This window comes from Oncorhynchus kisutch, linkage group LG11 (genome assembly GCF_002021735.2).
Source record: "Oncorhynchus kisutch isolate 150728-3 linkage group LG11, Okis_V2, whole genome shotgun sequence".
NCBI lineage: Eukaryota > Metazoa > Chordata > Actinopteri > Salmoniformes > Salmonidae > Oncorhynchus > Oncorhynchus kisutch.
The window spans coordinates 57,254,863-57,280,359 of NC_034184.2; the positions used below are offsets into that span (position 1 = coordinate 57,254,863).

Here is a 25,497-nt window from a genome sequence, read left to right on the forward strand (position 1 = left end):
CTACAAAGAGAGAAGTACAGGAGAAAAGTAGCTACACATCAGTCAGAGCGCTGTCTACTGATAGAATTCCCGTTAGTGCATCCAAATGGAAAAGTGCAACTGAAGCAGAACAATTTGTCTGATACCGAGCAGAAATTCTAATACGAAGTTTACAAAACTCAGCAAGATATTTCTATTTGTTTTATCTTTTTTTTCCTCCCTGAAAAATGCAGAATTCTGTGTTAACTTGACCCCTAAGTTTAACTTGCTAGTTATCTAAGTAGCTGAATTAATTTGGTGACGGGGCATCATATTGTGTAAGCTTTTTGCCATGTTTGAGAAGTCAAAGCCCTTTGGATTAGTTATTTGTACAGCTTCCACCCTTGATTTACATGAATTTTTTCTTAGCCGGTCTTCTCCTTCCCTCTCTTGTCCTGAGCAGAGCAGACAGCCCGGTTGCCCTAGCGACTCCAGACTCCACACAGACACAGAATGTACACATTCTGCTCCAGAGCCAGTACTGTTCTTCCTTCAGACAGGCATGTATCAAAATGTTGTTCATTTTCACAAAATGTTGTTAATTTACATAATACCTCTTGTTCACATTCGCTTGTAAATGTCCAAACTCACCAAAAATGACATTCGGTAGCTCCTACCTATATATGTATAACTTTATGAGCTGGATTACCTGTCTGCAATTAGTGTCTTTATATTATTTAGCTGCCTCCATGGAAATTCCATATTACTTGCACTACTTTTGTTAGCATTGTCCAATTGTCTTTTTTTGCGTTTTTTTGGAGCCCCCTTGTGTACTATGTATGTACTAGAGTATATCCCAGGAAGAGAAAACGGACGGTATGACGATATGAAAATCTGGATACCGCCCAACCCTAAACGTTACAAAGTCATTTTGATATTGTTTGGAAGGATTTTATCCTATTTTCTTCAAACAGGAAATCTGAATGGCAGCCATTTTATAAAAAAGCCCACCCTGGTTATCTGACACACTTCCCAGACTGCCTCCATCTTTACAACGTTCCTTAAGGTACACTACATGACCAAAAGTATGTGGGAAATCAAATCAAATCAAATTTCAAACCCAGACAGGATGACCACATCAGTGAATCAACCCACTCAGGTGACGCACCCCTTCCAGGGACGGCATGAGAGAGCCCCAGTAAGCCAGTGACTCAGCCCCTGTAATAGGGTTAGAGGCAGAGAATCCCAGTGGAAAGAGGGGAACCGGCCAGGCAGAGACAGCAAGGGCGGTTCGTTGCTCCAGAGCCTTTCCGTTCACCTTCCCACTCCTGGGCCAGTCTACACTCAATCATATGACCCACTGAAGAGATGAGTCTTCAGTAAAGACTTAAAGGTTGAGACCGAGTTTGCATCTCTGACATGGGTAGGCAGACCGTTCCATAAAAATGGAGCTCTATAGGAGAAAGCCCTGCCTCCAGCTGTTTGCTTAGAAATTCTAGGGACAATTAGGAGGCCTGCGTCTTGTGACCGTAGCGTACGTGTAGGTATGTACGGCAGGACCAAATCAGAGAGATAGGTAGGAGCAAGCCCATGTAATGCTTTGTAGGTTAGCAGTAAAACCTTGAAATCAGCCCTTGCTTTGACAGAAAGCCAGTGTAGAGAGGCTAGCACTGGAGTAATATGATAATTTTTTTTGGTTCTAGTCAAGATTCTAGCAGCCGTATTTAGCACCAACTGAAGTTTATTTAGTGCTTTATCCGGGTAGCCGGAAAGTAGAGCATTGCAGTAGTCTAACCTAGAAGTGACAAAAGCATGGATTAATTTTTCTGCATCATTTTTGGACAGAAAGTTTCTGATTTTTGCAATGTTACGTAGATGGAAAAAAGCTGTCCTTGAAATGGTCTTGATATGTTCTTCAAAAGAGAGATCAGGGTCCAGAGTAATGCCGAGGTCCTTCACAGTTTTATTTGAGACGACTGTACAACCATTAAGATTAATTGTCAGATTCAGCAGAAGATCTCTTTGTTTCTTGGGACCTAGAACAAGCATCTCTGTTTTGTCCTAGTTTAAAAGTAGAAAGTTTGCAGCCATCCACTTCCTGATGTCTGAAACACATGCTTCTAGCAAGGGCAATTTTGGGGCTTCACCATGTTTCATTGAAATGTACAGCTGTGTGTCATCCGCATAGCAGTGAAAGTTAACATTATGTTTTCGAATAACATCCCCAAGAGGTAAAATATATAGTATAATATATAGGAAACTGCTCATTGAGCATCTCATTCCAAAATCATGGATATTAATATGGAGTTGGTCCCCCCTTTGCTGCTATAATAGCCTCCACTCTTCTGGGAAGGCTTTCCACTAGACGTTGGAACATTGCTGCAGGGACTTGCTTCCATTCAGCCACAAGAGCATTAGTAAGGTCGGGTACTGATGTTGGGTGATTAGGCCTGGCTCGCAGTTGGCGTTCTAATTCATCCCAAAGGTTTTCAATGGGGTTGAGGTCAGGGCTCTCTGTAGGCCAGTCAAGTTCTTCCACACCGATCTCAAAAAACAATTTCTGTATTGACCTCGCTTTGTGCTGAAACAGGAAAGGGCCTTCCCCAAACTTTTTCCACAAAGTTGGAAGCACAGAATAGTCTAGAATGTCATTGTATGCTGTAGCCTGAAGATTTCCCTTCACTGAAACTTAGGGGCCTAGCCAGAATCATGAAAAACCATCCCAGACCATTATTCCTCCTCCACCAAACTTTACAGTTGGCACTATGCATTGGGGCAGGTAGCATTGTCCTGGCATCTGCCAAACCCAGATTCGTCCGTTGGACTGAAAGTTGGTAAAGCGTGACTCATCACTGCAGCGAATGTGTTTCCACTGCATTTCACGAAGCTCCTGAAGAACATTTATTATGCTGAAGTTGCTTCCAGAGGCATTTTGAAACTCAGTAGTGAGTGTTGCATCCGAGGTCAGACGATTTTCGCAGATGACCCATTGTTGCTCCTAGACATCTCCCCTTCACACAACGGCATGTACAGTTGACCGGGGCAGCTCTATCTGACAAATTGACTTTTTGGAAAGGTGGCATCCTATGATGGTGCCACGTTGAAAGTCACTGAGCTCTTCAGTAAGGCCATTCTATTGCCAATGTTTGTCTGTGGAGATTGCATGGCTGCCTGCTCGATTTTATACACTTATCAGCAACAGGTGTCACTTATTTGAAGGGGTGTCTGCATACTTTTTAATGTATATTTTGTATCTATATAGTATTAGTGTACCAAGTTTGACACTTGTATCACAAAGTGGAACGAGCTCTGGTATGTTTGGTTCTTAGCCACTGGACTAAAAGTTGTTTCCATGCTACAGATGACTCTACAGGCATCGACAGACTTCTTTCTGTACTGCATACTTGTTACTCTTGCTCCGAAGATCGCGTTAAAGATTCCCTGAGATAAAGTGAGCGTAAAAGATTCCCTGAGATAAAGTGAGAGTAAAGAGAGAATGAACCGGGAGAGGGAGAGAGAATGGAGCAAGTGCGAAATGTAATTTCCAAAATTAGAAAGTTCAATTAGCGTCTCAAACATGATCCTTCCAGTGAACTATTTTGTATTTTCTAAGACTGAGAGTAAAAATAAAACCTTCAGTCCAAATCAAATGAAATCAGTTCATGGCGACTGTATTTCACTTGCCCTATTTCATAAACATTTACGAATAGAGCAATTATCAACGAGAGTAAGGGGACCTGGTCTGTTTCTACGGTTATGCCTGTTATGTGTGGCACAGGAGAAAGCACAACGATAATAATTAGAATTGGCAGCACACTCGACAGACACAGCAGCACAGGGACTACAGTAAGTCTTGTCCCAGCTGCCGTGGTAATGTTAAAAGAAAGAGTGTTGTTCAGACGACCCAAAAAGTAGGCGCGTCCACAAGAAGGGGGCGGGAGGCAGAGGAAAGGGGGAAAATGTGGGGTGAGCAAGATAAGAGGGACAGATTGAAAGGGAGACGGGGAAAGAAATACGGGATAGAGGGTTAGAGATCGGACGGGAGAGAGAAACTGCATGGGAGTCTCTCCAATTTGATAGGAAGAGTGTAGAATAGAAGAGCGGACTGGTGGTGCATGCACTAAGCATAGCCTCTCGATCAGAGCACTTGACTGCGCTCATTCAAGAAAAACACACGCATACAAAAACAGACACACACACAGGGGAAGGAGCTGGGAGCCGGGAAGGCAACTCAGGACGAGAAAAACCGAATGGGGCAAAACGCGTGAGTTTGAGAACCAACAGAAGTCGCAAAAGGGGGAGCGGGGGTATTCCATAGGGGTGGGGAGGGGGGAGCTCCAGACAAGCGCCAGCCAGCCAGCCATGGGAAGCAGAGAGGCGGGAGAGAGAGAGAGGGTAAACCAGAGGAACGTGTACCCAGCAGGACACAGACCCTCACCAGCAGCCCTGCAGCTTCCCAACACCAGACGGCCACTTATCCCAGAGATGACAAGCGGGATGAGAGGGGGCCGGATAGCTAGCTCTTGCTCCTGAGCAGTTTAACCAGGGGTGGGAGGGGGGTTGCAGTCCACAAATGTGGTCGTTGCGGAGGACCATGGGGCCGGGTCCATTACGGGGTGGCTGTTTGCTCAGGTGGCTGGGGTTGAAAATATGCCGCAGGAGCACGCTGGTGTTCGCCCTGCTCTGGTTCGGCACTTGGGTGTTCCTCAATGGCTTGGTGTTTGTGCACCGGACCATCCTCTCCGACTACTGCACGGATGACAAGAGCAAGAGGATACTGCAGAGAGTGGTGAGTAGCCTACGGGGGATGGAGGGCTCACGCTTACGCTTCTGTTTTGATGTTGACATTGAACTTGAGTTTAGTGTGTGTGTGTGTGTGTGTGTGCGTGTGTGTGTGTGTGTGTGAGAGTGTGTGTGTGTGTGTGTGTGTGTGTGTGTGTGTGACAAACATGCCACAAACCACATACTACAAACATGCCACAAACCACATACTAAGCAAAATAATATGACAGGTTAAGATACTGTAGAGTACACAGATTCAAATATTGACTGATCCAAACAAACTGACTTGGAAACAAAATATTTTCTCAGGGTAAAGTTATTTAACCAATCTGTCTTGGACAAATACCTTTTTAATTCCACCAACCAACACTCACGCAATTAAGCAGAATTGACTCAACTGAATCACAACTCAATTGAAGAGCATTCCTAAGCAGTTGTAGACAATAAACCTCCCTTATTCTTAACCTCCTCTGGGCTACAGCACAGCAAATTAGCCAGTGTTATATATATATATATTTTTTTTAAATCAACACTGAAAGTGTCAAGACTGAGGACCTACATAGACACCATAACAGTGTTAAATTAATACACGGCTCTGTGTAAAGCCTTATTCAAATCGTTTTTTTTAAAGCTGAGTTCCTTGCCTTCTGAGTAAATTGTAGATTTACCACCCATGACTGTATTTGTTAGTGAGAGAGACATGGTTGTTGCATTTGGACTTCAGCAAGTGATATCCCAAGTGAACATTTTATCATAATGTTTTTTTTATGAACACAATTTAACACTGGTCTGGTGTGTATGTATGTATGTATGTATGTATGTATGTATGTATGTATGTATGTATGTATGTATGTATGTATGTATGTATGTATGTATGTATGTATGTATGTATGTATGTATGTATGTATGTATGTATGTGTATATATATATATAGACAAAACACTTTGTGTTGATTTAACATGCTGTGTTATTTAAATAAAAAACACTGGAAAATTTGCTGTGTGTATGTAGCCTATCACATTTATGCCTTTTAATACAATTGCTCTATGCGCCCAGAGTCCACAAACAATCCCAATGTTTACTTAGGAGACATAATTATCTCTGCGCTGCCATGCTCTCTACCAATTACACCGACTAATGTTTCAACCCCAGCATCTTTATGTAGCCCTAGAGGCATTTCACGGACTATGCATTTCGTGGACTGCAATTCTGTCTGGGATTACTTCTTGCTTCTAAAGTTTTCACATAAATCTCCCTTTGAACCAGTGGATTACACACAATGTGTGAGTGCGATGTAATGGTGGAAAGGCGCAAAGTTCGCAGCATTTTTCCTGAAGGCAATTCCACTTACAGGGTAAAATTAAAAGATTAAACAAAAGTGACAAACAAGCGTGACAAGAGCAAACATAAGGATATAGGATAAATATTTGATTATCTATGCCTATTTGTGTACAATCTGCCCAATCAGATATACAGTGCCTTCAGAAAGTATTCACACCGCATGACTTGTTCCACATTTGTTATGTTACAGCCTAAATTTAAAATGGATTCAATTGAGATTGTGGGTCACTGGCCTACACACAATACCCCATAATGTCAAAGTGGAATTATGTTTTTTGAAATTTTTACAAATGAATTAAAAATGAAAAGCTGAAATGTCTTGAGTCAGTAAGTATTCAAGCCCTTTGTTATGAAAAACCTAAATAAGTTCAAGAGTAAAAATGTACTTAACATGTCACATATTAAGTTGCATGGACTCACTCTGTGTGCAATAATAGCGTTTAACATGATGTTGTAATGACTACCTCATCTCTGTCCCACAAATACAATTATATGTAATGTCCCTCATTCGAGCAGTAAATTTCAAACACAGATTCAACCACAAAGACCAGTTTTTTTTTTTCAATGCCTCGCAAAGAAGGGCACCTATTGATAGATGAAAAAGACAGTGAATATCCCTTATCCCCTATCAATACACACAGTAACTACAAAGATACAGGTGTCCTTCCTAACTCAGTTGCTGGAGAGGAAGGACACTACTCAGGGATTTCACCATGAGGCCAATGGTGTCTTTAAAATGAGGATGGATCAACAACATTGTAGTTACTCTACAATACTAACCTAAATGAAAAGAAGGAAGCCTGTACAGAATACAAATATTCCAAAACATGCATCCTGTTTTCAATAAGGCACTAAAGTAAAACTGCAAAAACTGTAGAAGAAATTAACTCTATGTCCTGAATCAACACAATCTCACACAAAAATTTGTGCAAATATGTACAAAAAGTATTTCAGCAGATTTTGTGCATTTTTGTGTGGCTTAATTCCTGTGAAAATACATTTTTGGGGGGCAAACTGTGGAAGTTATTAGAGCAATCCATGATGGGCAATGGTGTTCTACACTTCCTTATTTCGAGTCCCACATTTATTTATATAAAAACAAACGTGTTAACAACCCACTATTGTTAATCAACCAGGTTGTCACCGAAATAATTATAATATAATAGTATCCTTACCTTTTTTATTAATGCCAATACGGTTTTCAATGCTTGGGATACTGGTGCACTTGTAGTCAGAAAGACTGTTTTTTCGTGTAGGCAAACAGTGGCCTTCATAACACATTTCATATTTTGTGGAGCCTGCATTACACAAATTTCTTCATAATGTATTTAATACAAGGCTCCACTTTTTCGTGTTCATTACACAATGTCTTTTTGGGGGGGTATCGATGAAGGTATTCGATTGGGGAATGAGGATACATTATTATGATGGGAAATTATAATACACACTATGATACACGCACACAAACACTTAAACACATATACAACACACTCACTTTGTTTGTACTCATGTTATAGCCAACACTTGATTCTCTTATTTTTTATCTAGTTGTCATGTATTCATTATCTTTAAATGTTTGTAGTTTGCATCTGTCAGTAATGATTAACATGGTTAAATAGTCATACATCTGCTTGATTCAGCTTTTGATATATTTGGCATTTCTATACATATCCTGTATTTCCACTGAAGAACTCAATAATGAATCAACACACTATTCAGCTATGGGTTTCACAACCTTATAATAATGATACAAGTTATATCAGCTTAAAAAGGGTTCATTTACAAAGTCTGGGGTAAAACATGTTGGGCAAAGTGGTATAGGAGAGTCTGACATACAACCCCTAACTTGAGTTCAGTCTTCCCCAATGAGAACCAAGAGCGGCCTAGCTTCATCCTTCACGACTGGGAAAGGCCTAAATTCTAGGTTGTAGACAATCCTACATCCATTTCATTAGATGTATAACCTTTATTTAACTAGGCGAGTCAGTTAAGAACAAATTCTTATTTACAATGATGGCCTACCAGGGAACAGTGGGTTAACTGCCTCATTCAGGGGCAGAACGACAGATTTTTACCTTGTCAGCTCGGGGATTTGATGCAGCAACCTTTCAGTTACTGGCTCAACTCTCTAACCACTAGGCTACTTGCCGTCCCAGATCAGAACAAGAGGGATCAACAGAGATTGATATTACTGTTTTCCATCCTTGTTTTGCCGCGTAACACACATTATTTGTCTACCCATATGATGTGGATCATTGTCAGGTTATTAGAACATCGTGCTTGCAATAACACTTTAAACAGGCTGCTTGTAAATGTGTAGAATGTGTTTGTTTTGGGTCCACACTGGTAAGTTTACTTGTGTAAATTAGACCGTCACAGAGGATTTTCTTCTGAATAACTGGTCAGGGTTTTGCACTTTCCATTCAGCGTCAGGCAACTTTTGTATAAGGCTGGATCACACCTGTAGTGACTACATCTATCTGTCACACCCATTGATTCTTCTCCATTGTTCACTAGATGCAGCAATGTAATTACACCCAACGCAATGTTGAAAAACACAATGTTTTTATACCACATAACTAGACGTGAGCTGGACGTGATCCCTACGCTGCCACCAATGTAGAGGAAGAAAGTGAAAGCTGCAACAGGGACTCTAACCAGGGCTCATACGTGGCAAAGTGAGTTCTAACGGCCGTTGACATGAAAGCCTAGCAGGCCTCTGGGCAGAGGCAGTATGCCTACAATGCTGGCATATGCCTTGTTACAATAGCCTAAGTATATAACATAATCGACACGACCGCAATAATCATCATGAAACAGCCTTGGAAGTGCCATAAGTGTAAGCCAACATAATTCATTATTTTACATTAATCTGTTTAACTACCTTGACATGGCTTAATTGATCATAGTCCAGACTCGTTATTGTTGCAAAAACCATGCAGTTGCACCAAGGGAATTGAAACCAAACTGATTTTTTTTTGCAAGTCTTCTGTGTCCCCACATTAATTGATTCATTAATTTCCCATCATGAAAATGAATCCCAATTCCCCAATAAATGCAACCCTCATAAAATCCGACATCGCACTAGTATCCCTAAGTATTAAGCGAAAACAGTATTGGCATGAATAAAAAGGCTATTATTCTTAAGTATTTTGTGGACAACCTGGTTGATTAACAATACTGAGGTGTTAACAATTTTATATAAATAAATGTGGGACAAAAAAAAATGCAATGTCAAACACCATTGCCCAAAATGCATGGCTTTTTGAACAGGCAAAATCCTAGACGAAAACCTGCTTCAGTCTGCTTTCCAACAGACACTGGGAGAAGAATACACCTTTCAGCAGGACAATAACCTAAAACACAAGGCCAAATATACACTGGGGTTGCTTACGAAGATGACATTGAATGTTCCTGAGTGGCCTAGTCATAGTTTTGACTTAAATCGGCTTGAAATTATATGGCAAGACTTGATAATGGTTGTCTAGCAATGATAAACAAACATATTGATACAGGTTAAAGAATTAAAAAATAAAATAATTTGCAAATATTTTACAATCCAGGTTTGAAAATCTCTTAGAGACTTACCCACAATGACTCTCAGCTGTAATCGCTGCCATAGGTGATTTTAACATTTATTGACTCAGGGGTGTGAATACTTACAGTATGTAAATAAGTTTTTTCTGCTCTCATTTTAAAAACATTTTTTTTAATGACCAAAAAAGACAACATGTGGTAAAGTCAAACACTTAAGTACCAATTCCTTATTGCATTGCTCCATATTTAAATCCCAATGAACATTGCGCAAATCATTTTGGTAGGCAAGCCTGAACAAACAAAATACACAAGGTAATAATAGCTAGATTTCGTATTATGATTAAATGCAGGAAATCCATTGTCTCCCTTCAACATTTACTCTGCCAACTTCATAAATAACGCCAAACATGCTTTGAAATTATGCAGCCATTCTAATTAATCATGTGGCGAGACAAGAAATTAGCACAAAATAGGCAAATATTGGTTGCTTTTGCAACAGGTCATCAGTCAGTCATTTCTGGTTTTGGCTTTGTTGCAGGGCCTTATGTTGGCCAACCTTAAAATGTATCCCACTCTTTAGGGTCAAACTGACCAATGATTTACTGGTCAGCAATGTCAGCCAAGGTAGAACGCAAGTAAAAACACCCCAACTCTGTATTTGCTGTCTGAGTCTATATTCCTATTCAGACAAAGTTCCTGTTCTGTCTGATTTATATTCATCATTATTTGTTTGCAATAGGTGCAACAAAACCATACTATTCATAATATGTACACACATACAGTACTCAGTATTTACTCTGAGTACATTCTGGTAAAATGTTCAGATAAAAACATGTTAAGGCTAGGTGTGTAGATTTTCACATTTTTAAGGGACATTTCATCATGGCCTATAGATTATTTAGCTTTCAATCAACATTTCATTGCAGAGAAGGCTATATATGTATATATATTATGTGGCTTGAGGCGACCACTGAGGATTGTAGCTAAATTGTATATAATGTAACAGGGGTATTTTTAACTAAGCTACTAGATGAAAACTATCACACTGATACCTTGTGAACCTATTACTAAAACCACACACAATGAAGGCAGCAGGTATCTTTGAGAGCGGACCTTGATGGAAATGACCAATATCCTGATGATACAGTTGAAGTCGGGAGTTTACATACACTTAGGTTGAAGTCATTAAAACTCGTTTTTCAACCACTCCACAAATTTCTTGTTACCAAACTATAGTTTTGGCAAGTCACTTAGGACATCTACTTTGTGCATGACACAAGTAATTTTTCCAACAATTGTTTACAGACAGATTATTTCACTTATAATTCACTGTATCACAATTCCAGTGGGTCAGAAGTTTACATACACTAAGTTGACTGCCTTTAAACAGCTTGGAAAATTCCAGAAAATTATGTCATGGCTTTAGAAGCTTCTGATAAGGCTAATTGACATCATTTGAGTCAATTGCAGGTGTACCTGTGGATGTATTTCAAGGCCTACTTTCATACTCAGTGCCTATTTTCTTGACATGGGAAAATCAAAAGAAATCAGCCCAGACCTCAGAAAAAAGGTTGTAGACCTCCACAAGTCTGGTTCACCCTTAGGAGCAATTTCCAAACGCCTGAAGGTACCACGTTCATCTGTACAAACAATAGTACGCAAGTATAAACACCATGGGACAACACAGCCACCAAACCGGTCAGGAAGGAGACACGTTCTGTCTCCTAGAGATGAACTTACTTTGGTGAGGAAAGTGCAAATCAATCCCAAACAACAGCAAAGGACTTTGTGAAGATGATGGAGGAAACAAGTACAAACGTATCCACAGTAAGTAGTCCTATATCAACATAACCTGAAAGGCCGCTCAGCAAGGAACCGCCATCAGCAAGGAACCGCCATAAAAAAGCCAGACTATGGTTTGCAACTGCACATGGGGACAAAGATCGTACTTTTTGGAGAAATGTCCCCTGGTCTGATGAAACAAAAATAGAACCGTTTGGCCATAATGTCCAACGTTATGTTTGGAGGAAAAATGGGGAGGCTTGCAAGCCGAAGAACACCATCCCAACCGTGAAGCACAGGGGTGGCAGCATCATGTTGTGGGGGTGCTTTGCTGCAGGAGGGACTGGTGCACTTCACAAATAGATGGCATCATGAGGGGGGAAATTGTGGCTATATTGAAGCAACATCTCAAGACATCAGTCATGAAGTTAAAGCTTGGTCACAAATGGGTCTTCAAAATGGACAATGACCCCAAGCATACTTCCAAAGTTGTGGCAAAATGGCTTAAGGACAACAAAGTCAAGGTATTGAAGTGGCCATCACAAAGCCCTGACCTCAATCCTATAAAAAATTTGTGGGCAGAACTGAAAAAGCGTGTGCGAGCAAGGAGGCCTTTACTCACCTGTCTCAGTTACACCAGCCCTGTCAGGAGGAATGGGCCAAAATTCACCCAACTTATTGTGGGAAGCATGTGGAAGAGTACCCAAAACGTTTGACCCACATTAAACAATTTAAAGGCAATGCTACCAAACACTAATTGAGTGTATGTAAACTTGTGATCCACTGGAAATGTGATGAAAGAAATAAACGCTGAAATAAATCATTCTCTCTACTATTATTCTGACATTTCACATTCTTAAAATAAAGTGGTGATCCTAACTGACCTAAGACAGGCAATTGTTACTAGGATTAAATGTTAGGAATTGTGAAAAACTGAGTTTAAATGTATTTGGCTAAGGTGTATGTAAACTTCCAACTTCAACTGAATATACAGGGACTAACATTGTCCCAGTGTTGCTATGGTTTGCTACGGTTTCCTGATGGGAAGTTAAGCATATCTACAGCTTGGAACAACTTCTCACTTTGGTAAGGGGGCATTTACACTAATTTCATCACTTCTCAGCTGGCAATAGGGACTTTGTGCTTTAGATAGCATCATGTAGCTATGCCTCTAAGCCCGGAGCAGACATGAAAGTGTCTGTATGTGTTCAGGACTATTGTCTATCTGTGAGTCATATTTGTTTGTCAAGTTGCAATATCCATGAAATCTCTTTTCTCATCCATAATGATAACAGACAAAAGCAAACAAAGGGAAACAAAAAATCAACAGAAAATGTAGCCAGAGCTGAACTTCAATTTGAATATAACCTAAAAAAAAAACACTTTGGAATGCGTGCTTACTTCCTTACCTAACCACATAACCACATAAATACCTACAACACCACCCCACCCCTAGTTGTGCTACTGTATGTAATAGATAGTACTAGAAATATTAAAGTTTACAGGTTCTGATGTTGGATCTTAATTTAATCACCAGGTTTCAAGACAACTTTCCTGCAATGTAGGACATTTTGAACTTGTAGTGTATTTAAGGTTTTAAAAGGCATCTGCAGCTTGTAATTCCCACTTTGACTTGATTTTCCCTTAAGAAAAATGTATCAACCCCTACAAAAATGTCCATTCATTATAATCCACCTAATAATTCACATTTCCTGTTGCTACAGGATTATTTTACTGCTCTAGCAAACTGGCACAAAATTAAGATCCTACGTCTATCTGAATGCTATATTACCTCAAATTAAATTAATCTAAATTAACTCAAACTAAATTTGAAAGGATCCCATTCAAAATGCTATGTTGTGAGTGGAGCCATCTTTTCGAAGGTCTTTTGGCAGCCTTTGCCAGTTGAACAAACCCCTTAAGATTTTTACTGCACACCTTAATAGCTTTCTGCTCCAGGGCTTACACTACAGCTTGGCTATTTTATTCTTTATTTATGCATTTAACCAGGCACAGATGGCAATGCCTGGAGATAGGGAGTTGTACCAAGGCCACTTCAATGTGAATTCTAATGATGCTTGTGTTTCATAGGATAATTACAGTAGGCTACTGTTTTAGAAAGTATACATAATATATATATTATACTTTATATCTGTAAAGTAACTGTAAATATGATATTGTGTTCCTTTTATACCATGCCATTGTGAATAATATGATTGGTTAATAATATTGTGACAATTCCACATTTTGTTGTGTTACAACCTGATTTTAAAATTGATTATCTTGTGATTTTTCTGTCACTGGCCTACACACAATACCCCATAATGTCAAAGTGGAACAATGTTTTTTGAAAATGTTACCAATTAAAACCTGAATTGTCTTAAGTCAATAAGTATTCAACCTCTTTGTTATGGCAAGCCTAAATAAGTTCAGGAGTAAAAATGTGCTGAAAAGGTCACATAATAAGTTGCATGGACTCACTCTGTGTGCAATAACAATAATATCATGATTGTTTAATGACTACTTCATCTTTGTACCACACAATTATTTGTAAGGTCCCTTGGTCGAGCAGTGAATTTCAAACACAGATTCAACCACAAAGACCAGGGAGGTTTTCCAATGCCTCTCAAAGAAGGGTACTTATTGGTAGATGGGTAAAAAAAAAGAAAAGCAGACATTGTACATCCCTTTCAGCATGGTGAAGTTATTCATTACACTTTGGATGGTGTATCAATATACCCAGTCACTACAAAGATACAGGCGTTCTTCCTAACTCAGTTGCCGGAGAGGAAGGAAACTGGTGACTTTAAAACAGTTACAGAGAGTTATGGCTATTATAGGACAAAACTGTGGATGGATCAACAGCATTGCAGTTACTCCACAGTACTAACCTAATTGATAGAATGAAAAGAAAAAAAGCATGTACAGATATAAAATATTCTAAAACATGCATCCTGTTTGCAATAAGGCACTAAAGTAATACTGCAAAAAGTGTGTCAAAAAAAATGTGTCATTAACTTTTTGTTCATAATACAAAGTGTTATGTTTGAGGCAAATCCAATACAACACATTACTGAGTACCACTCTCAATATTTTCAAGTATAGTGGTGGTTGCATCATGTCATGGGTATGCTTGTAATCGTTAAGGACTGGGGAGTTTTTCAGGATTAAAAATACATGTAATTGAGCTAAGCACAGGCCAAATCCTAGAGGAAAAAGTATGGTTCAGTCTGCTTTATACCAGACACTGTGTCACGCCTGCTCCTGTTCCTCCCCTCCGGCATACGAAGTTGCCAGAGTACTAACCACCGGTCCTGGGATTCATCATTACACACATCTGGCTCTCATCATTACGCGCACCTGTGAATCATTATGATTCACACATGTACTCCATTACCTTCATCATTTCCTCCCCTTCATATGTCACTCTCCCAGGTTCACTCACCAGTTGGTATTGTTCTTGTGTATCGGCGTACTGCCTTATGTTAGTGTCATGTTCTTGGTTTTGTTGTTTTATTAGAATGGTTCACCTGCACCTGCTTCCGACTCACCGCCCCATCATTACACACTGGGCATTGAATTCAATTCTCAGCAAGACAACCTAAAACATGAGACCAAATCTACACTGGAGTTGCTTACCAAGAAGACAGTGAATGTTCCTGAGTGGCTGAATTTCAGTTTTGACTTAAATCTACTTCTAAAACTATGGCAAGACCTGAACATGGTTGTCTAGCAATGATCAACAACCAATTTGACAGAACTTGAAGTATTCTTAAAAGAATAATGGGCAAATGTTGCACAATCCAGGTGTGTAAAGCTCTTAGAGACTTACCCAGAAAGACTCACCATATATCTGCCAAATATGCTTCTGCTAAGTATTGACTCAGGGGTGTGAATACTTATGTAAATTAGATATTTCTATATTTAATTTTCAATACATTTGCAAAAAAATCTTTTAAAATCATGTTACTTTGTCATTATGGGTTATTCTGTGTAGATGGGCGAAAAAAATCTATTTTAATCCATTTTGAATTCAGGCTGTACCACAACAAAATGTGGAATAAGTCAAGGGGTATTAATACTTTCTCCTATGGAGATGGAACAGGTCATGAAAATAGAATATAATATTAATATAATGTATGTGGTAACTTTTGTGTTTTTTATTATGTGCTAGTAAACCAGCTGTTTGAGACTAAAAACAATATGACAAGGGCTTGAATCCCACAGCTAAACGATCAGATCATGCAACACTAGGCTACTGAATAAAGGGGTTTAGTTCACCATATAAGCAGCAATGAAGTTGTGCATAGTGCATGCATACATAATTATGGGATACTAGTACTTCCAGTGAACTGGACTTCTCGACAAAAAACAGGCCACCCTCTCAGTGCCCTCAAAATGAATGTATTTATTGTTCTTCTTCGTTTAAAATGAATAAACACAATAAAGTCCACCCCACATTCACACTCCACACAATAAGAGCAATTATGGCTTGATGATTTACAGTCCTGGCTTACATTGGCCGTGATGAGTGAGTCCAAATAATTATCACATTGTTCCCGCTTAGCAAATCGAGCCAAATGTATATAATCTAGGCTACAATGTATATATTTTAAAAGATTGTCTGTCGAATAATGGGGGAACAAAAGGTCTTCTCTGGGCGTATTTGAGCATATCTTTGTTTTCGGACAAATTCTTCCAGTGAGAGAAATCTTAGTAGAGCTAAGGCCACTGTTGTAGGACATTCCAGACATGCCGACTCTGACCAGTGCTTGGGCCAGACTGCGCTCCGCTCAACGGACCGCAGCACACTGGTCCACTGCACTTTTCTTGTGTGAAACTTGTGAACTGTCATGTGAACTGAAGCCACTACAGTTCAGCCATTTACAATAATTGTACAAAATAAGTATGCTTTTAATAACAGGAAACTAACCATATTTATGACACATGCATTGAACTAATGTAATTCTGAAGGATTCGTTTGTTATTACATAAATGCGAAGGGACATTGCGTTAGTTAGCTCCCTTAGCCATTAGCGAATAAGATTACAGAATGGTGAGCACTGTAAAACCTATACTGCCACTTCCAGGTAGATTCTCTTCATAGGTAGATGGCTTCAGTTTTCAGAATAAGAAGTGTGCGTAAACAGGCAGCAGTTTGTGAACTTTGTCTGTTTGATTGAATCCCAGTCATAGAATAGAAATAAAACATAAATGGTACAATTAAAAGGTAAATATTCTATAATAGAAAAGTGGACCAATCTTTGCAGTGGTGCAGACGCTTTAGTAAACCTTGCCATTGAGCTAAAATAAAAATAAAAATGTGATTAGCTTTTGTTGGGCCTTTTAAGGTCTATGTATTTGGACTTTAGTATATGGAACGTGCTCCAGAGATGGAGTTTGGGCTTTGCCCAGCCAGCAGCGATTTCCCTGATTCTGATTGATGGTCAATAAATGTTTGCTTTGTTCATTACCTTTTTGGGGATTTCGAGACATACAATGTAAAAGGAGGAAAAGAACAGAAAGCAAACACCTGCTGATTTTTTTGTTGTTGTTGCTGTTTCGACCCTGTAATCATGATGATGTGACTTGGCTGGTCAACCGAAGGTTCATTAATGACTTGGACTACTTCAAAGTCTGGAGTGTGTTGTTTCCCTGAGCCCACACATTCACGTCATTAGCTAGAGTTTGAAATGCCAAACAAACATGCTGTGGGCGCCAGCAGGGCTATTTATTGACTTTAACTCTTGTTGCCGTATTTTGGCTTCTCTGTACATATCCACATCTGACAGTATGACATGTGTAACTATAGCTGAAGCCACTGTTTCTCCACAAAGCAATTATATGTACATTGTAAACGCCAATGCTTATACAAAATGCCAGCAAAACATCATGACAGAGTCCAAACACCACAGTGGGAAAGTTTACATACAAACAGAAGCTAAAAACAGCTGCAGTCTGACATTAGGCAAGTCCCAGGAAATCCAGGGAATTAAAAATGGATGTGTGGAACTTGGATGCCTTGCTGAGAAGGGAAAAAAAGAAAAGAAAAAGAAAATACACGATTCGGCCTGGGCTAGATGCCTAGGCTGGGATATTATGGCCACGGCACCGGTTAGCCTACACAAGGCCGAGAGATAGCAGGGGTGCATTAGGGGCCTCAAAATAATTGCAGGGGTCTCTGAGTTCAGCTCTCTGGAGATAAGGGGAGGACACTTAGGCCTTTCAGATGGCTGCAATGACCATCAAAACTATGTGATACAGCTCAAGACAGGCCACTTTCATTTGTGTTGTACCCAGCCTAACAGATAGAAAATTTGGAGAGCAGGAAAGTCTGCCAATGCAACCATAGTATGAGACTCAATATCAGGCACAAGCCAAGCAGAGAAGGATGATGACTGCTAACTCTTTTTCATTTATTTTGTGAAATATACACTACCGGTCAAAAGTTTTAGAACACCTACTCATTCAAAGGTTTTTCTTGATTTCTACAATTTCCTCATTGTAATAGTGAAGACATCTAAACTATCATGTAGTAACCAAAAAAGTGTTAAACAAATCCAAATATATTTTACATTTTAGATTCTTCAAATAGCCACCCTTTGCCTTGATGACAGCTTTGCACACGCTTGGCATTCTCTCAACCAGCTTCACCTGGAATGCTTTTCCAACAGTCTTGAAAGAGATCCCACATGCTGAGCACTTGTTGGCTGCTTTTCCTTCACTCTGTGGTCCGACTCATCCCAAACCATTTCAATCTGGTTGAGGTCGGGGGATTGTGGAGGCCAGGTCATCTGATGCAACACTCCATCACTCTCCTTCTTGGTAAAATAGCCCTTACACAGCCTGGAGGTGTGTTGGGTCATTGTCTTTTTGAAAAACAAATGATAGTCCCACTAAGCGCAAACAGATGGGATGGCGTATCGCTGCAGAATCCTATGGTAGCCATGCTGGTTAAGTGTGCCTTGAATTATAAATAAGTCAGCAGTGTCACCAGCAAAGCACCCCCACACCATCACACCTCCTCCATGCTTTACGGTGGAAAATACACATGCAGAGATCATCTGTTCACCCACACCGCGTCTCACAAAGACACAGCGGTTGGAACCAAAAAACTCCCATTTGGACTCCAGACCAAAGGACACATTTCCACCAGTCTAATGTCCATTGCTTGTGTTTCTTGGCCCAAGCAAGTCTCTTCTTCTTAATGGTGTCCTCTAGTATTGAATTCTTTGCAGCAAAATCAACCATGAAGGCCTAATTCACGCAGTCACCTCAGAACAGTTGATGTTGAGATGTGTCTGTTACTTGAACTCTGTGAAGCATTTGTTTGGGCTGCAATTTCTGAGGCTGGTAACTCGAATGAACTTATCCTCTGCAGCAGAGGTAACTCTGGGTCTTCCATTCCTGTGGCGGTCCTCATGAGAGCCAGTTTCATCATAGCGCTTGATAGTTTTTGCGACTGCACTTGAAGAAACTTTCAAAGTTCTTGAAATGTTCCGTATTGACTGACCTTCATGCCTTAAAGTAATGATAGGCTGTCATTTCTATTTGCTTATTTGAGCTGTTGTTGCCATAATATGGACTTGGTCTTTTAACCAGGTGACTTCCTCATGAAGCTGGTTGAGAGAATGCCAAGAGTGTGCAAAGCTGTCATCAAGGCAAAGGGTTGCTATTTGAAGAATCTCAAACATAAAATATATTTCGATTTGTTTAACACTTTTTTGGTTACTACATGGTTCCATATGTGTTACTGCATAGTTTGTTCTTCTTCTACAATGTAGAAAATACTAAAAAAATAAAGAAAAACCCTTGAATGAGTAGGTGTTCTAAAACATTTGACCGGTAGTGTACATATGATTATGCCACATGGACCAAGTTGTTGTTATGTTAATGATTTTGTAGCACATCTGCAATGAGCATGAAATAATCACTAAATTGTAATGAATATAAATAGTCCACAACCACAGTTTTCAATTATTATCAGTGAAGTTAATGTTCAATTTCATGTTATTTTACCAATTAATTAACTTCAATGTGTCACTATGTGAAGTATGACCTATGCTTGTAAGCTTGCAATTTCAATGCAAACCTACAAGCCTAGAGAGGAAAGGGTGTGGAAGGACCAATAAACATCTGTGAGGGTTGGTGATAAGAGAAACAAAACTATGGCTAACGTGTTAATGCCATGCCACCCAGTCAAGGCTATTAAGCATCTCACTGAAATCTTGAGAGAATCAAGATGACAGCTGTTTACTTTGGAATGTAGGCAGAGAGGGAGTTTCTATGTAATCCCGCTAGGAACACTAATCATTTCCAACCTCTGGATGTACATCTATGCACTGAGATGTACACCAATCACATTAGCTCGCGAATCGGAGACATAAAAAGCAGGTTGAATAGAGGGCGAAGCTGTAGTGTAGTGGGATGTAATTTAATTCACCATCAACTGAAACATTTTCAGAAAATGTACTGCCTTGTACAGGATTGTCCATTTTCATTTGAGTAGCACAGTAATACAGTGCCATTCCCTTATGAGGGTGTGACATAGACTACAAATCACATTTTTCAAATCTGCTGTTCAAAAATAAACGTTGTTTCCTGCAAAATTGTTGGTGCCTTGTCATTTTAGGAAAAAAAAGAAAAGATTAACAAAAAAACAACAACAATGTTTTGTGACTCTACCATGACAACCTTACTATGTACACCAAAAATAATTTGATTTTGTCTGTGTGTCTCTCTGTCTGTCCCAGTGTGAGGAGTACCGCGAGGGCGCCCTGACTGGTGACCTCTGCGAGGACCTGTGCGTGAGCGGCCAGGTGGAGTACAAGCGCTGCCTCTACTACGAGAATGGCAAGAAGGTGATCGAGGCTCGGTGGCGTGGCACTCCTGTGGTGCTCAAGTCCAAGCTGGAGAACTTCTCCTCCTACGAAAGCCTGGGCCTCCTGGAGTACCAGGACCCGGCCGAGGAGCTCGCTCCCCTGGACGTGGTCTTCTATGCCACCCTGGAGATCAGGAACTCCCTGGGGCTGGACATGGGTGGCAACGCCTCACTGCCACCGCTGTGGGGCCAGAGGCTGAGGGAGCGTGGGCGGCCCTACTCGCGGGCAGAGCTGGCATCGCTTTGGTCCCTGCTCCAGCAGGAGGAGTACGTCTTCCTGAGGGTGCTGCAGGACCTCAGCCACCACGTGGCCAAGGTGTTGGGCTCCTGCGGACACTTCTACGCTGTTGAGTACTTGTCGGCGGGCCACGCCTGGGACCAGAACATATTCTCTCTGGAGGAGTTATCGGCGGGCCCATGGACGGCGAGGGACATGGTGCACCGCATCGCCCTCAGCTTCCTGGACATGGCGTGGCGCTTCGACAATGACTTCTCGCACCGCCTCCACCTGTGCGACATCAAACCAGAGAACTTTGCCATCCGGAAGGACCTTACGGTGAGCTGACCACATTCGCACACATACACACACACACATATGAACACACTCACACACAGAGTACACTCATAGACACACACGCACATGCTTCAAAGCAATAAGTTGCTGACTCTTTCACACAGGAACGCTAAAACAGCATGGAAGTCTCGTTTGGAGATAAACCTGTCATTAAAACTGTCCCAGAGCGGCTGCTGGGTACCCCTCACAGATCTGAGATCGGCTTCTTTTTAGTGGGGGAGTTCAGATTGTTTCTGTGTAAACAAGAAAAGGTCAGATTTAGCTCCTTTTTTTATAGTAAAACAGTAATTAATCCACACAATAATACTGCAGCACATTCATCCGCTGAGTGCAAACCGTTTGATGAGAACAACGCGCCATCTGAAGAATGATGAGGCTCCAAGTTGTTTAATTGTTTCCCACAAGGTTAAAAAAAACAGCCGGTTGTGCCATTTTTCACAATTATATTACGTTGCTTTTTAACATGGAGGAAGCCCATGATCCAGGCAACACACCGAGGAATAGGATTAAAGATTTATTTAAATATGCTTGTTGAGGACACCCCCTATGCATTCCATGATATAAGTTTGTCTGAGTTTCACCTGAGTTTCTCTGTGTGAAACCTATACACCTTTGGCTGACTCTGACCTATGAAGGACTGAGAGCAAGGTGCATATACACCTCACGTTGCATTTTTGTACCCCAATTGTGCCACCAGTGTGTCAATAATCAGTACAAAACATGTTTTTATTTCTGCTGATGGGGGATTCAAAGCATAGACAGATATCCAAATGAACTCTTTCTGAGTAGCCTAGATGAGACAAGAGGAATAAAAAGTGAAAATCATTAACACAAAAGCATAGTGTTACCATAGAGGGTATTACAATTTATTAACAGTCCTCTCTGGTAGGCAACCATTTTCATTTTATTTCCATAATAATGTGATAAACTTGCCAGGGCCGTGAAGAATAAGCTGTTTGAGCAATCAATGAAAAACACATGTATTATCTTTAGAGTGAGTAGATTTATTTATATTTTCATTCAACTTGGCTTAAGTTGCTGTACACCAATTGCTCATGTTGGCGGCGGTACCCGAAACTGGAGAACATTAGTTTGATGAGGCCCTCGATGAGATAACTATTGTTATAAGGACATCATTTATTTTGCATAACAGTTAGCATGCCAAAACCCAAATTATCTTTCGAAGTAAAAAAATAAAAAAAATAAAAAAGAAAGATAGAAGCTTTTACAAATTATCGACAGCATAGAAAGTAAAGAGATGACGCTGTTTGAAATTAAATAGAATATTCTCGTCCCTATTATGGTTTACATCAACCGTGAGCTCATTTGATAGTGTGGACAAAGACCAGGAGGAAGGAGAGGAGTCCAAAGGAGACATGTTATTGTCTATGTTTCGGCTGCTGCGTCGTCAAAAAACAGTATCCTTTCAATCCCTCCTTTCTTTTTTATCTCAAAAATACATGTATATAGCTCCAGGTGATACTTTGTTTTTTTACCGTGCAGCTGATCCCTTATTTAGTTTTCTCATGTGATAATAAACAGAGGAAAGGAATTCTCTGTTATATACTGGGGGGTATATTGAAAGGGTGTATTGTGTACAGTATATTAAATGTTGGGGGGGGGTATACAGTATAGGGGCTATATTGTATATTGAAAATATATTAGGAGTATATATTTGGTTGGCTTGCGTCGTCGCATTAGCAGTGGTAAGTGATACATAGGATACCATTTATTATCAAATCTGTCAGATCTACAGCTCCTTAAAGCGCTATGCTGATTTGGCTAGACGTGATGGATGAGTGAAGAGCAATGTCGAGAATACCATCTCTTATGTTCACTGATCACTAAGGGCTCTATTCAGTCTGTATCGCTGAAGCATCACAGATTGCGCACTAGAAAAGTGAAGGTCATTTCCGATTGAGCCGACATACCGTGAATGCAGTCTCCTTGACCACGAGAACATTGCCTTTAGTTGTCAATCACGCTATGAAGCTTCACCTTCCGCGATACAGATTGAATAGAGCCCTTAAGATTCTTTCTACCTTTCAGAATTCAACAGTGACTTGTTTTTTGGTTTGTTGGTGTTCTGACATGTTTGCTACAAATCAGCTGAAGCTGACATGAAGTGCTGCAGTGGCGTCATTCCTCACGGGCCGTCACTTATGCAAAGAGGACGATTATAACAAGCCATACAGATGAAACAGAATCCCAACGCCCTTAAACAACAGCATGTGTGAAAATGTTTTTGTTTTTTTACTGTATAATTCCATGTCAATGAGATTCAAAATATCTCCCACAGGAATAGTTGCAATGTGGTTATTCTTGATTTATTCCTTTTGCTTAAAAAAAGAACAAGTGGTGAAGGAAAAGGGATGTAGATGAAAGTAGTTAAAGTAAGTGAAGATACTGAAAATAAACGAGGCTAAATTAAAATACATGTGATTGATTGATACAGCTATTAAACCCTTGCCTCTGGGGTCAATGTGAGCTCCGGAGTTGGCAGCAATGAAACTCCGGCACTTACTCACCTCTCTCTGTGCTGTTGTGCAGGTGGTGGCTATAGATGTGGACATGGCTTTCTTCGAGCCCAAAATGCGAGACATCCTCGAGCAGAACTGCACTAATGACGACGACTGCAACTTCTTTGACTGCATCTCGAAATGCAACATGAAGACGAACAAGTGCAGCTCAAAGCGGAGGAATAGCAACCTGCAGGTAAGTGTGATTGCATCGAAATATGAACGTGATTGCATATTATTTTCAACTCACTCTACATCTCACCATTAAGTAAGTTATTCAATTCTTGGGTTGGTTGCTCCTTTGAAGAGCTAAACAGGAGCACTCAACTTTTAATTATTTTTAATTATGAATGTGTAGTTGAGCGCTTCAAGGAATGTTAATTGCTTATGATAACACTATGGAATTCCAGTGCATGATTATAATACAAGAACCAACCCAAGATAGATAAGACCTCAAGAGACTATTTCCCACTTTCGCTGTAAACACAGAATAAATCATTTTCGCTGTAAACACAGCAGTTGTCAGCTTAAGTAGAAATCACCTTTACGGCCCGGGATTCAATGCGATCGTGTTTTTTGTCAGCATTTTAATTGCTATGTTTCCGCGTTTGGGGAGACTATATCCACGGTTGACCTTTCAATGTTGACCTTTCAATGGCACATTGTTCAAATCCGCGATCGGTTTGAAACCCGGCCTAAGACGCAATGCAGTACTGACTGCAAAAGAGACAGGTTGGAATGTCTGAGAAATTAGTGGACAAATGAAACTTTTTGGTAAATTAGTGGTGTTTGAATTTGTTGATAAAATGCGGGACATGATTGTTTGGTTGCGGGATTCTGGACAAAAGGCCAAAATGCGGCACGGTCCCACACAATCCGGGACATGTTGTCACCCTTGTCAATACCTAGTCTTTGACATAATATGCATCCAATTGATTAGTTGAAATACTGTCGTCACTCATACTGCCGGATGCCCTGGAGAAGTAGAGAGCTCCCAGACAATGTCGCATATGTGATGACACCAGGTCCATCTCAAGGCCACAGGTGGCTGCTGCGAATGATACCTTTCCTCCGCTCCTGATCACTTATCGCGACCCTCGCTGACCCCTACCTCTCCATTGTACTGCCTGCCATCCAGGAGACAATGGTGGCTTTGTCTTTAAACGATTGCGGGGGTCAAGGAGACGATTTGTGTCTCGGGGGCTCTCGTCCCCTTCAAACAGGCGTGTAATAAGAATATGACTGATGATGGCCCCGGTGATAATGAAATAAGAACTAAGGAACAGTAGGTTACTCTCACAATGACCAACCCCCCTTCCCTTTTCTCTTGTCCACCCCTCTTTCTTCTCCTCTCTGACTGTCCACTTCTGTCATCCCCCCTCCCCCACTTTCCTTGTGTTTCTGACTGTCCCCTCCTCTTCTCTCCCCTCTCTGTTACCCCCCTTCCTCCGTTCCTCTTGGGTCTGACTCACCCCCTCTTCTCTCCTCCTTTCTTCGCTCCTCTCTGGACTGCCATCCCCTCTTCTCTCCCCCTCTCTTCTGCTCTGGACAGGTGATCTGTCAGAAGATCTTCAGGCCCTGGTTCTCTCCCACACTGCTGGGCGCCAAGGCGGGCCTCCCCCTCCAGGTGGACCTCCAGCGGGCGGTGCAGGAGTGCGCCGAGACGCCCTGGGGAGAGGACGAGGAGCGTCCCCAAGCCGTCCAGAAGCGCTTGCTGCACCTCCTTACGCACCTTCTCCACCAAAGGACCTCCTCTGAGCGTGGGGGCGCAGATGGAGAGGGCATTCACTCCCACACAGCTCTTAACTTCTGAGACATTGCACTGTTCACTCTCACAAAAACTATACACTGAAGAAAACAATCATATTGGCTTCATGAGAGTTATTTAAAGTGTCTAGATGTTTTGTGATGTGATTCCTGCGGACTGATACTGGTTGTTGATGTAACAAAAGATCCACTGATGGTGGTAGTACTGACTATGTGTCTGTAGTACCTACAGTAAGCAGACAATGGCAGTTTCTGAGGTATAACTGAAGCATCTGCCAATAATTGGTGGTCTATCAAGCAAGTGGTTCTTATTTGAGTCATCATTACATTAAATAAATGCAGATACTTTCTTTGAA

General features: G+C 40.8%; 1 protein-coding gene across 1 annotated transcript; it reads left to right on the plus strand.

Annotated features, from left to right (window-relative positions):
* The first annotated feature begins 3,923 nt into the window (after positions 1-3,923).
* On the plus strand, positions 3,924-25,497 carry dipk1c (divergent protein kinase domain 1C). Its single transcript, XM_020468320.2, has 4 exons — positions 3,924-4,747; positions 20,154-20,837; positions 23,406-23,570; positions 24,927-25,497. The coding sequence occupies exons 1-4, from the start codon at positions 4,532-4,534 to the stop codon at positions 25,185-25,187; spliced, it is 1,326 nt and encodes a 441-aa protein (XP_020323909.1). The 5' UTR covers positions 3,924-4,531; the 3' UTR covers positions 25,188-25,497.

Bases quoted from the DNA above. Each gene is read 5' to 3' on its own strand.
- dipk1c (XM_020468320.2), top strand. From the start codon at position 4,532: ATGTGGTCGTTGCGGAGGACCATGGGGCCGGGTCCATTACGGGGTGGC. The intron at 4,748-20,153 runs GTGAGTAGCCTA...TGTCTGTCCCAG, and splicing joins AGAGGATACTGCAGAGAGTG to TGTGAGGAGTACCGCGAGGG. The intron at 20,838-23,405 runs GTGAGCTGACCA...GCTGTTGTGCAG, and splicing joins CCATCCGGAAGGACCTTACG to GTGGTGGCTATAGATGTGGA.